At 36.4% G+C, this 13933-nt stretch overlaps 1 protein-coding gene across 1 annotated transcript in view; it reads left to right on the top strand.

Annotated features, from left to right (window-relative positions):
- Positions 1–4045, top strand: part of LOC117257156 (voltage-dependent calcium channel subunit alpha-2/delta-2-like) — a 69853-nt gene extending 65808 nt beyond the window's left edge. Inside the window, exon 38 of the mRNA XM_033627099.2 lies at positions 2199–4045. Within this exon, the coding sequence (XP_033482990.1) occupies positions 2199–2294 (96 nt within the window). The 3' untranslated portion in view covers positions 2295–4045. The remainder of the gene's footprint in view (positions 1–2198) is intronic.
- The last annotated feature ends 9888 nt before the right edge of the window (positions 4046–13933 follow it).

Genomic DNA, 13933 nt, shown 5'->3' with positions numbered 1-13933 from the left:
TAATATTTGGCATGGTTTATTGTCAATCTGAATCTGAATCTGAATATTCTACCCATTAATATGTTTATATAAGTGTATAATCGCTATAAAATAAAATTTGTTTGGTTTTCGTAGCCTTATAATTATGCTTATATATATATATATATATATATATAGCAAGGGCCTTGCTTTAGAGAGGTCGCCATCTTGTGCCGCCATGTATGTACGGCAGACCGAGCGGACAATCCAGCCAGCCAGAGAACACGTTTCGCGTGTATAAATGAACCAACGAAGACAGCGGAAGGGAGGAAGAAGGAGGAGGAAAAAGCAGAGAGTGTTAGTAGTCCGTCAACAGAGACTAGGGAAAAGTTTTTTTAGTTATAAAGTTTGCGAATGGACCACACTTACCACGCAACAGGAGAGAATGAACCCGAACCGTCATCTGCGAGGAAAAGAAGACGTAACTTCACTCCTTGTGATGCACTCTCTGCGGCGCTTTTCCTCCTGATGATGTATCTCCCCAACAATGGTAGCAGTAGCACCGAATCCCATTCTGTGCATTCAGCCTCTCTTCTCGCCTGCTCAGCATCAAACACATGGAGTTCCTCATCTGTATGCTCCGGCTCAAACAGGTATGGCTCTGGGTCTGTGTCCGCTACAAGAAACTCTTCAAAATCGCGTTCAAAGTCGTCCATTGCAGCTACTATAGTCCGGAGATATTGCTAGGCTAAATAAACAGCTGAGCTCTGTTTACCGGCTACGCTGTCAGTCAGTGTGCGGGCTGGAGGTTGGCGGAGCAGAGAGGGGAGGGGGTCCCCATTCGGTATGGTAAACAAGTATGTGTGTGTGTGTGTGTGTTACGCTAGAAGAGTCAGAGTTTGGGACGGAGTCTTTTACCCCCTGGAGAGTTTTTAGAGTGCTCAAATAAACGTGCCTTTTTCCCGAACGCTCCTCTGGTCTCCTGCTTGTGAGGGATTCATTACAATATCGTAACATGGCTTAGATTTCTAAATAAATATTCACCTCGTCGCTAGATAGACCTACTCCTGAAAAACTCGTGCGCAAGGCTTTTTGTCCCTACGAGGCCACCGTCATTTACCCGACAGGAGGGGTGAGCGAGTGAGCCCTGCAATCTAGAATTTGACCACTGATGTCACTGTTTTCAACCCATTTTACACACTGGCCCTTTAAACAATAGCACACCTGCTATGACAACTAGCTTTTTACTCAGTCTTCTAGTGTCTTATAAACCCTTTTTATTTTGGACAACACATAGTATGAACTACTGGTAGTTCTTTTTTTAGCACAACCCAGATGTCGACAGCCTTTCCTATTAAAAGAGCCATTATTGCAAAAAAAGAAAAAAATCTGTCTGGAGCTGCAAAACATATTGTTAACAGCCTATTAAGTCTGAAGTAGCCCATCAACATTACGAATAGGTCTTAATGAGCATTCATTAATATGATTTACTACAAGGTGGCCACTCTGTAGTGGGCTATTTATAATTATGTAGTACTTTAACTTGAAAGCAAATAAATCTGCCCACACACTATTAAATCCTCTATTTCCTCCAAGACTTTCCCTTTTTTTGGATTTGGAATCCATAGCCAGCCTTGCTAGAGGGACTCTAGGCTAACCATCGCTACTGAGGTTCAGCAAAATTTTGAGGAAAAGGCACAGGGTCGTAGACGTATGACTCACGTTTCAGTTGATGAAACGTTAAAACTTTTTTAATTTGATGTATAGGTCACACATTTGTACAGTTGTAGAATGCAGTAATCACTCTAGGCCTACAACAATGACAAGTGAATATCTGAATGTTAAAAAATAACTGTTATTCTTTTCCATGTAATTTTATGTCAAAGTCACAGGGAGCCAATGGAAAGGGTCTTAAGAGCCACATGTGACTCTGGAGCCACAGCCTGCCTGCCCCTGGCATAACCCAGTGTTAACAGTCATCATACTAGCTGCTACTAGATTGAAGCCTAAACAACTAATCATGAATGATTTACTCCAAAATTTCCTTTTGGCTGTGATTGTGACACACTGCATTATAATAACTTCTCTACAAACTACAATGTATATGCTTGCAAAAACATGTTTCTCTTTTTAAACTGTCCCATTGCACAAGTTAAAACAACTATTAGAATTATCTAAATGTACAAATGTCGAATCATTTGCTTTGGAAAAAGAGGATTTATTGTGAACTCTCATTGCAGGAAAACACGTCAGAGTGTGGACGGGGTCATGCACTGCAGTCCTCCATAGGAGTCCTTCTCTTTATTCAGCTCATTCTTCCTCTTCTTCATCTCTGACACGTGCAAACACTCTAACTGACATCTTTCATCTCTTTGGGTTTAGGCTCGGATCTACTGACTGTCAGATCAAACAGCAACTGCAAAATTCTTCTTTTTTGATCTACAAACGGCACACGGTGCATTTGTGCTTGAAAAAGAAATAACGTGGATCAGCTCTTAGTGTTTTCTGCCTTATCGCTTATGCATTTGTTGGTGTGAGTGCAAAATGTAGGAAGAGAATGTGTCGAGTGTGCATGCTGCTTAAACTAGGACAAGCATGTTTAACATTTTTGCACACGGGCTCAGCCATGTAAGCAAACACTAAAAAGTCAGGGAGGCAGCTGAAATGTACTTTTCAACGGGCCAATAAATGACCCCCCAGCAGGAACAGACGACAGCCCCAGTTTTAGGTTGGACTGTGGCGGTGGAATCATAAAGGATCTAAAAACTCGAAAAAAAAAAAAAGGATTTACTTTGTGTTAAATACACAGCGATGTAAGGAAGTATTCAGATCTTTATTTTAAGTGGAGTTGCTCTAGAAATACCAGTATAAGTCATGCAGTTAAGATTTTACATAAGTAAAAGTAGAGAAGGATTAACTTAAAGTATCAGGTAAAAATACTCCTGTGTTCTCTCACCATATCATGCATTACATTATCAGATAATTATTACTGATGTATTAAGTATGTATTTTAATGTAGCTCATCAAGATGAAGCTATTTTTTAACAGTTTCATCTATAAAAATAATTTTAAATTCCAGCATAGTTTTTTCTGTTTAAGATATTAAATGAAAAATAACCACAGCCGTCACATAAATGTAGTGAAGTAACAAGTACAATATTTCCCTTCATGATATAGTGGGGTTGGAGTATTAAAGGTGCTCTGTGGAGTTTTGGAGAATAGACAAACTGTTGATCGTTTGTCTAGAGTCGTTAAGCATCATGCTTTTGTTTATCTCACTGCAAAGCATTGCTAACATGTCAGTCTTCCTGATGAGATCATGTGACGTGCATTCATGCTCCCTCTGGTACGATAATCTTAAAAATAGCCAGCGGTGTGTGTTGCACCATTATTTTCAAATCATGTAGTGTGTACACGTTCGAGATCAGAGAGAACAGCATCTGTGAAGTGTCTCCCTGTGTGTGAGATGCAACCCAGTTTTTAAAATTGGTTAGGATTTTAAGGGTGCTTTCACACCTGCCCTGTTCAGTTCAGTTCAATCAAACTCAAGGTCGTTTGCCCCCTAACTGCTGCTTGTTTGTGGTGAGAACATGTTCCAAACTCGATCCGAACCAACTGTAGTCACATGACAAGCAAACACTAGGTCTGAAAGCACCCTAAAACTCCTGCTGGCTTTACAAATATTTTGCTCTATAGCGCTACTGTTGGTCAAAAACTCCACAGGCTTCCTTTAGTAGCAGAAAATTACATTATTGATGTAAAGTAAGAGCAACCTCACCACTGTATCCAAGTTTTATACTTAGTTAAGCCCTGGGTTTTTATCTGTGATTGACCAAACACAGCTGTTGACACAACAACTTTGTTGACAGGGTATTCTGAGTTCTTAGAGCTTTCATTGTCACTGTCCAACACCTTGTTTAACAGCTCTGAATATATTTATATGACTAGACAGCTGTAGGGTTAATAGCATCTGTGTGTTTGGAAGGATTCATTAGACGAGGCCCACCTCAGTTTTTAACTAAAGCTCTCCGAGGCATTTACACAACCGACAGTTTTAAATCGAACTGCTGCAGCATGAAAATGTAAATAAACAGACAGAATCTGCTGAGCTCAGACACTGCTGCTGCCGCTGCTGCTTCTGGCAAATTCTGCTTTTGTGGGCTTTTGTGAAATTCAAAATGAATTATCTGCACCAGTTTCATTTGCATGTCCGGTCCTAGCAGTTGTCTTTGCACAAAAATAGAACGTCCTGCACCTGCAGCAGTTTTTACATGACAGTAGATTCGGACCTTAACCTAACATTCACTTCAGTGTCTTTCAATCCACCTCTGATCTTTGCCAAGACAGTCTCAGTACTATATATTGCATCATACACAACACGACCCAGAATGATGTCCCTCTGCCGTCTCACGTACACCCCGTCTCTTAAATCTGACCAGAAGTTTCCCCCCTCCCCCCTCCCAAAAGAAATATTTTCTCAGAGCACTTTGGCAAATGAGACCACAGATGAGAAAAGAAATAACAGACCTGCAGCATAACACATCATAACACATATCAGTGATGAGACATCAAGAGTTGTTTCATTGATACAAAGATTGTTAACGTCAGGGTTTGTTCTGCTGAAATGCTTCCACAGATACTCGGTGTGATCTTGATGTGCTTCCAGTTGATAAGAATTGTTTAAGTGGACAAAAACAGACCAAAATTATCAAATATTATCAGTGATTTTGTTAAAAAAATGTAGTAGTGAATCCCTTCAAATGGCTGCATGGTTTAGTGCAATAATGCTGTGATTATCTGATATTTTAGCAGCAGTTATCAGGACCATTAATTTCTCATCAAATTTAGATTTTAAGTCCTTCACAGTGTTATCTCTGTGGCCTGACAGCACAGAGCATGTGCAGACGTCAGTGTGTGGTTTTTAAAAATCAGTTGTTAGTAGAAGGGACGCTCTCTGTCCCTTTTTTGTATCTTGCATTGCCACTATTTGTCAAACCTGAATTTATGCACTTATGTATGCTTCTGTATGGGGAATGTAGCTTCTGAACAGCTTTCAGTGTTATCAATATGTTATCAGTATGTGATGCTTTTTGACCCTCTGTTGAGATTCCCCTGATGTCTCGTTGAACGTGATGAGTCGCTGCAGCAGAATGTTTTGATTTTATCATGCATACTTCGTCATGGCAGTGATTGTACTAAATTATTAAGCTGTAGCAAATAATTTAGTCACAATGAGATGTCTGTCCAGTGCTGTGTGTATGGGATCATTACTATTTGAGTTAAAAAAGATGCTTTACAATTTATTTAATTTAGGTCAGGGCTTTATGTTTACATATAACATTGACCCCAAACCAGAAAAATAACACACAAAACAAATATTAGGGCTGCAAAAACAAAAGATTATTTTTCATCATCTGTTATTCTGCCCATTCATTTCTCAATAAATCAACCATTAGTTGTTTTGTTTGTAAAATGTCAAAACGGTCCAAAACGCAGCAGAAAATCATCGGAAAGACTGGAACAAGCAAATGTTTGGCAAGTCCGAATGTTTGATAGTTAAAGCCCAGGTAAGCAGAAATTTGAAAAGGCAAAGAAAAAAGACAGACGTTGAAAATATAGCTTCGTCCTGCAGCTTCATGCCACCACAAACAAGGCAAGAATTAGCTAACTAGTCTTCCCACAGTCCCTCCGCCTCACTCCTCACCGGCTGTGGACTGCTTTCCCAAGAGAAAAGCAGACAGATTGAGAGACAGGCCTTCGGTCAGCAGCTGTAGCGACTTGAAATCAGCTAGGACAAACCCCTGTCACCAGCTGGTGGCGGGTGGGGATGCCAGGTCTAACCTGCGTGACAGCAGCAACAGAAAGTTTGCAGATTGAGGGTCTGTTTCCACAGCTGCTGTCTGCTCTCCTCCCGGCAAGTTGTTCTATAAGGGTTTGGAGTGAGGTGGAGGACACACTGTGATTTGAGGCTCTTACTAACTTTAGCCACTTGAACATGAACTTGAAGCCGCAGCTGTGAGCCTTTAGCTCTGTTAGCAGAAGGCTAAACTAATAGCAAAATTTTCTCTTCATCTCTGAGACACTTTTCTGATATCAACACATTTTATTTCGTTTATTGTCAGACTCTCTTTTAGACTCTCTTTTTGATAAGTCTGTCTTCCTTTTTGGGTTGCTTTGCAGTGTAGGCAGTTGTCACCAATGCTGGAATAGCAACTTTCTGTGATTTGGCCAAAGTCTCCTGTCACAGCCTAGATTTCTAAAGCCTGAAAACAGAGCCAAGAGGAGATGCAGTAGTCCAGTTTTCTCACAGACCACTTGAATTACAGTATGCTCAAAGTTTATTATTGGATTTTTGCCCAGTGACACCCAAATGAAACTGCCTATCCCAGCTTTAATTGACTGTCAAAATAGTTGCTAATTAATTTTCTCTTGATTGACAAATCAGTTAATTGACTAAATATTTCAGCTGTAACACATATTTAAGACTTACAGGTCCCCCTTTCCCCCTGTAAGCAGACAGATGTGAAAACTTGAAACACGTGTCTTTCTGCAAAGTGAAGCTGAAACATCCAAATTAAGTAACAATTAGCAAAACACATTGTCGAATTAAAGTGAGGTAGACTGACAGTGTTTGAGTCTTTGAAGTGTGTCACTGCCTTATTTTTGAGGAGTTATGCATGATACAATCCTGAAACATTTTCCCACAGTGATTCATCAGCCCCTGATGTCTTTTTGTGTTTTTGATCATTTGATCTGATCTTAAAGAGTTAATGGGAGATATTTTTAAAAATCTTTTTTGACAAAATATTTGTAAAATGCTGTTTCTCTCTGTCTGCCTGGTGTTCCACCCTGCAGTGCCTTGTTGCACTCGTTTTGGATGGCAGGAACATTTGGCTCTTAGATGTGTGGACGCTCGTCCTGCAGGGCCTTGCGAAAGACACACTTGAATTTCAAGGGTTGCAATGGTTCAGCTCTAAATGGACTTCTCGGTCAGGGAACAAAAAAAAAAAAAACAGATGCTCCTCATGAACTTACAGAGCATTTTCAAGGAGCACAGTTGTGAAAGAGCACAACAGAAGCAGCTGGCCTCCCTTCCTGCCTTCTCGTGGACAAGATGTTTGTTAAAGTGTCGAGAACGAACCCTGCTGCCCTTCTGCTACGTGTCATTTATCTCTACACTGTGGTTCAGCCTCGAATCAAAGCACAGACACTGTCCATTTTCATAGATTTACTTGGTTCCATCTGCACACTGTATATTCTATATTTGAAGCCTGTCGGAAACGTACTTCTCCATTAGGACTGACTGAAACGAGTGAATGTTTATGTACAGTAATACCTACTGTTGTGCATCTCTGCTGTACCCGAGCATGGTGGGAACCTGGAGAAGCAGATTAAAGCTCAACACTGTTTGAAGACCTCAGCAGAAACACTGCTTTAAAACAAAAGAACAAAAAAAAAAGTGTTAACTCTGTGACCTGCAGTATTAACTTTAGGTCGTATTGCATTATTCAAGCAACACTGTTGTACATTGAGGGACTTTTTGTGGAACTCTTTATAGCCGACAATATATTACTACTGTTGAGGTCAGTGTTGTAGTTTCGTTTTGAATTACCGGTATTTATTTGCATGATATTTTGAACAATTTACAGATTTGTGTACATACTCTGATGGATATTTTACATTCCTGTCCACATCCGGCTCTCCAGTACTGTGGGGAGAAGTGAAGGTGCCCTCTGTGGATATTTTAGGTGATGTGGAGGCCTCAGAGCTCTTTGCTGTGGGTAACCGAATGAAGCTGAAAGTTTGACTTCAGTGAAGCCTACAATAACTGTCAGTGTTTGCAATTTAAGTCTTTTGCAGCAAGTGAAAGCACAGAGATGTTTAGAGTTATGAGCAACATACTGCCTGATTAAACTTTTGTCATTTATTTAGGAAAAAAGTGACACAAAACCGCTGGAGATGATTTATGCATTTAAAGGCTGTATAACAAATAAATAAGGCAGTGGCATGTGTGGGGACACCCCTTTATTAATTAACTTTGTTTATGGAATAGATTTAAGCGTTGCTAATTTAATTTATTTATGTATTATTTTATTTGTTTATTTATTTGGGTATTGTGAATTATATTTGTATTGAGCAGGAAGGAATCGAATGTGATTGAAGCTTGCCTGGGCACACTAAGCAGTTTACAAGAAAATTGCAAAACAGACAAAAAATATAAATATACTGTACGTCCATGTCCTTTTATTTACTGAGAATCAAAACATAAGAATGTTAATGTGTTTTGCTGTAACTTTGCTTTTCATTTTGCTGACGTTGTCGTTTACTCGGGACAGTTTCCTCTCTTTGTGCCAGTCTCCAATGCCACCTCATTTTTGTACAGACGATGTGAAGCAGTCAGCAGAAGATGAAGGCTAACTTTGTAAAGATTTTGTCAGTCACATTACAAAAATGGATATTTAAATGTTTATATCTTTGGTGATTAAATGCTGTTGATATTTTTCACTTCAGCTCTGATTCATTATTGTTATTTGATGATCTGTTATTTTCTAGAACATAGTTTCTCAAAGTGCGGCCATAGTAAAAATGAAAGAAAGTCAAAGTATAGTATGTCATGAAAAAAAACATTGGAAAAAAACATGGTATAGTATGCCATGAAAAATGTGAAAAAAAAAATGTCATAGTATATTATGTTATTAAAATGTCATTAAAAAGTGACAGTATAGTGTACCATAAAAATATATTTTAAAGTCATAGTATAGTGTGTCATAAACATGTCATTAAAAAGCCATAGTATAGTATCATTTAAAAATAGAAAACAAAGTCATCATACAGTATGTCATAAAAAATGTGAAAAAAAGTCAAAGTATAGAAAGTCATAAAAAATGTGAAAAAAGTCTTCGTATAATATGTCATCAAAATATATAAAGTCATAGTATAGTATGTCATCAAAATATAAAAAAGTCATACTGTGGTATGTCATTCAAAATATAAAGAATTCTCAGTTTAGTATGTCGGTCAAAATGTCATAAAAAACAGTCATACTGAAGTTCAAAATGTTACAAATAAGCCATAGTATAGCATGTGGTTCAAAATTGTAGAAAAACGTCATAGTACAGCATGTGGTTCAATATTTTATAAAAACATCATAGTATAGCATGTCGTTCAAATTGTCATAAAAACAGTCATAGTATAGTATGTCATCCAAAATCATGAAAAAAAGTCATGTCGTCCAAAATCATGAAAAAAAGTCATAGTATAGCATGTCGTCCAAAATCATGGAAAAAAAGTCATAGTATAGTATGTCGTCCCAAATCATGAAAAAAAGTCATAGGATAGCATGTCGTTCAAAATCATGAAAAAAGTCATACTATAGTATGTCATTCAAAATGTCATAAAAAAGTCATAGTATAGCATGTCGTCCAAAATCATGGAAAAAAAGTCATAGTATAGCATGTCGTCCAAAATCATGGAAAAAAAGTCATAGTATGTCGTCCCAAATCATGAAAAAAAGTCATAGTATAGCATGTCGTTCAAAATCATTAAAAAAGTCATACTATAGTATGTCATTCAAAATGTCATAAAAAAGTCATAGTATAGCATGTCGTCCAAAATGATGAAAAAAAGTCATGTCGTCCAAAATCGTGAAAAAAAGTCATAGTATAGCATGCCGTCCAAAATCGTGAAAAAAAGTCATAGTATAGCATGTCGTCCATAATCAATAATTGTATAGTATGTCATTCAAAACCATGAAAAAAGTCGTAGTATAGTGTGTCATCCCAAATCATGAAAAAAAGTCATAGTATAGTGTGTCATCCAAAATCATGAAAAAAAAGTCATTGTATAGTATGTCATCCAATATCATGAAAAAAAGTCATTGTATAGTATGTCGTCCAATATCATGAAAAAAAGTCATAGTATAGTATGTCGTCCATAATCATGAAAAACAGTCATAGTATAGTATGTTGTCCAAAATCATGAAAAAAAGTCACAGTATAGCATGTCGTCCATAATCATGAAAAAAAGTCATAGTATAGCATGTCGTCCAAAATCATGAAAAAAAAGTCATAGTATAGCATGTTGTCCCAAATCATGAAAAAAAGTCATAGTATAGCATGTCGTCCAAAATCATGAAAAAAGTCATAGTAAGGCATGTCGTCCCAAATCATGAAAAAAAGTCATAGTACAGCATGTCGTCCAAAATCACGAAAAACAGTCATAGTATAGCATGTTGTCCATAATCATGAAAAACAGTCATAGTATAATATGTCGTCTAAAATCATGAAAAAAAGTCATTGTATAGTATGTCATTCAAAACCATGAAAAAAAGTCATAGTATAGTGTGTCGTCCCAAATCATGAAAAAAAGTCATAGTATAGTGTGTCGTCCAAAATCATGAAAAAAACGTCATTGTATAGTATGTCGTCCAATATCATGAAAAAAAAGTCATTGTATAGTATGTCGTCCAATATCATGAAAAAAAGTCATAGTATAGCATGTCATCCAAAATCATGAAAAAAGTCACAGTATAGCATGTTGTCCAAAATCATGAAAAAAAAGTCACAGTATAGCATGTCGTCCAAAATCATGAAAAACAGTCACAGTACAGTATGTCGTCCAAAATCATGAAAAAAAGTCATAGTCTAGCATGTCGTCCAAAATCATGAAAAAAAGTCATTGTATAGTATGTCGTTCAAAACCATGAAAAAAGGTCATAGTATAGTGTGTCATCCAAAATCATGAAAAAAAGTCATAGTATAGTGTGTCGTCCAAAATCATGAAAAAAAAGTCATTGTATAGCATGTCATCCAATATCATGAAAAAAAGTCATAGAATAGTGTGTCGTTCAAAACCATGAAAAAAAGTCATAGTATAGTGTGTCGTCCAATATCATGAAAAAAAGTCACAGTATAGTATGTCGTCCATAATCATGAAAAAAGTCATAGTAAGGCATGTCGTCCCAAATCATGAAAAAAAGTCATAGTAAAGCATGTCGTCCCAAATCATGAAAAACAGTCATAGTATAATATGTCGTCCAAAATCATGAAAAAAAGTCATAGTATAGCATGTCATCCATAATCATGAAAAACAGTCATAGTATAATATGTCGTCCAAAATCATGAAAAAAAGTCATTGTATAGTATGTCGTTCAAAACCATGAAAAAAAGTCATAGTATAGTGTGTCGTCCAAAATCATGAAAAAAGTCACGGTATAGCATGTCGTCCATAATCATGAAAAACAGTCATAGTATAATATGTCGTCCAAAATCATGAAAAAAAGTCATTGTATAGTATGTCGTTCAAAACCATGAAAAAAAGTCATAGTATAGTATGTCGTCCAAAATCATGAAAAAAGTCACAGTATAGCATGTCGTCCAAAATCATGAAAAAAAGTCATAGTATAATATGTCGTCTAAAATCATGAAAAACAGTCACAGTATAGTATGTCGTCCAAAATCATGAAAAAAAGTCATAGTATAGCATGTCGTCCAAAATCATGAAAAAAGTCATAGTATAGCATGTCGTTCAAATTCATGAAAAAAAGTCATAGTATAGCATGTCGTCCAAAATCATAGAAAAAAGTCATAGTATAGCATGTCGTCCAAAATCATGAAAAAAGTCATAGTATAGCATGTCGTCCAAAATCATGAAAAAAGTCATAGTACAGCATGTCATCCAAAATCATGAAAAACAGTCACAGTATAGTATGTCATCCAAAATCATGAAAAAAAGTCATAGTATAGCATGTCGTCCAAAATCATAGAAAAAAGTCATAGTATAGGGTGTCGTCCAAAATCATGAAAAAAGTCACAGTATAGCATGTCGTCCATAATCATGAAAAAAAGTCATAGTAAGGCATGTCGTCCCACATCATGAAAAAAAGTCATAGTACAGCATGTCGTCCATAATCATGAAAAACAGTCATAGTATAGCATGTTGTCCCAAATCACGAAAAACAGTCATAGCATAGTATGTCGTCCAAAATCATGAAAAAAGTCATAGTACAGCATGTCATCCAAAATCATGAAAAACAGTCACAGTATAGTATGTCATCCAAAATCATGAAAAAAAGTCATAGTATAGCATGTCGTCCAAAATCATAGAAAAAAGTCATAGTATAGGGTGTCGTCCAAAATCATGAAAAAAGTCACAGTATAGCATGTCGTCCATAATCATGAAAAAAAGTCATAGTAAGGCATGTCGTCCCACATCATGAAAAAAAGTCATAGTACAGCATGTCGTCCATAATCATGAAAAACAGTCATAGTATAGCATGTTGTCCCAAATCACGAAAAACAGTCATAGCATAGTATGTCGTCCAAAATCATGAAAAAAAGTCATAGTATAGCATGTCGTCCATAATCATGAAAAACAGTCATAGTATAATATGTCGTCCAAAATCATGAAAAAAAGTCACAGTATAGTATGTCGTCCAAAATCATGAAAAAAAGTCACAGTATAGTGTGTCGTCCAAAATCATGAAAAAAAGTCATAGTATCGTATGTCATTCAAAACCATGAAAAAAAGTCATAGTATAGTGTGACGTCCAAAATCATGAAAAAAAGTCATAGTATAGTGTGTCGTCCAAAATCATGAAAAAAAGTCACAGTATAGTATGTCGTCCAAAATCATGAAAAAAAGTCACAGTATATTATGTCGTCCAAAATCATGAAAAAAAGTCACAGTATATAGTGTGTCGTCCAAAATCATGAAAAAAAGTCATAGTATAGTATGTCGTTCAAAGTCATGAAAAAAAGTCATAGTATAGTGTGTCCAAAATCATGAAAAAAAGTCATAGTATAGTATGTCATTCATAAATGTTTTTTTTTTAAAAGTCATAGTATAGTGTGTCCAAAATTATGAAAAAAGTCATAGTATAGCATGTCATTCATAAATGTTTTTTTTTTTTAAAAGTCATAGTATAATATGTAAAAAAAAAAGTGAAAAAAGTCATAGTATAGCATGTCGTTCAAAAAATAACTCATGTTATAGTATGCAATTCATAAATGTTTTTTTTTTAAAGTCATAGTATAATATGTAAAAAAAGTGAAAAAAAAGTTGTCATAGTGTACTATGTCATAATTTCTTTTTAAAGAATCATAGTATAGAATGTCATAAGAAATAAAAAAATACATATATATGTCAAAACAATCTTTAAAAAAGTCATTTTATATTATGCTCTAAAAATGTGAAAAAAAGTCATGGTATAGTATGTCATAATTTTATGATAAAAAGTCATAGAAAATGTCAGAAAACATTGAAAAAAAAAGTCACAGTCCAGTTTGTTATCAAATGTCAATGTTTGCCTGGGTCCAGGCCATTGAATCCACCCACTTCACTGAGTTTGAGTTGATAATGCTGTCTGATATCAGGCATTAAAAAAGTCATGGTTTAGTATGTCATAAAAATGTTATTAAAAAAGTCATAGTATCTTACACAGTTTCTCAAAGTGCAGCCCTCAGAAACACTTTGTGTGGTGTCCCATGAACATGACATGAAATACATGCATAAGGCTTTATTTTAATCATCTAAAGCCCATTTCAGTACTGTCATTTGCAATAGCTTACATCGAATAGTAACAAACTCAGCAGTTTATGTGGACGTCAGATGGAAAAGATATTTTGTTTAATGTGTGCACTTTTCCAGTGCAGCTGGCTCCCTAAATTGGCACTCGGTAATCAATTAATTTGATACTCCAATTGTTTTAATATTTAAAACCAGCCAGTCAGATGTTTGTGGCTCAGTAGCAGAAAGATCAAGGGGGGACCATTGCCCTCTGGAGTCCTACGCCACAAGACAGACAAGTGAGAGGAGTTGTCCTGGCTTTAGACTGTGTGCAGTAAACTGAACTGTATGACTCTGGTATATCCCAGTGAGCAGCCCTTCCATTATCCAATGCAGAGAGACTGTGTCTCTGAGTCAGCTGTCAAGGATTAAAACAAGAGTTTTGGGTGGCTTGGTGAGGACTAGAAAA

This window comes from Epinephelus lanceolatus, chromosome 1, assembly GCF_041903045.1.
Source record: "Epinephelus lanceolatus isolate andai-2023 chromosome 1, ASM4190304v1, whole genome shotgun sequence".
Lineage (NCBI taxonomy): Eukaryota > Metazoa > Chordata > Actinopteri > Perciformes > Serranidae > Epinephelus > Epinephelus lanceolatus.
Note: the sequence above shows the minus strand (reverse complement) of the source record. Positions and strands in the feature narration are given on the sequence as shown.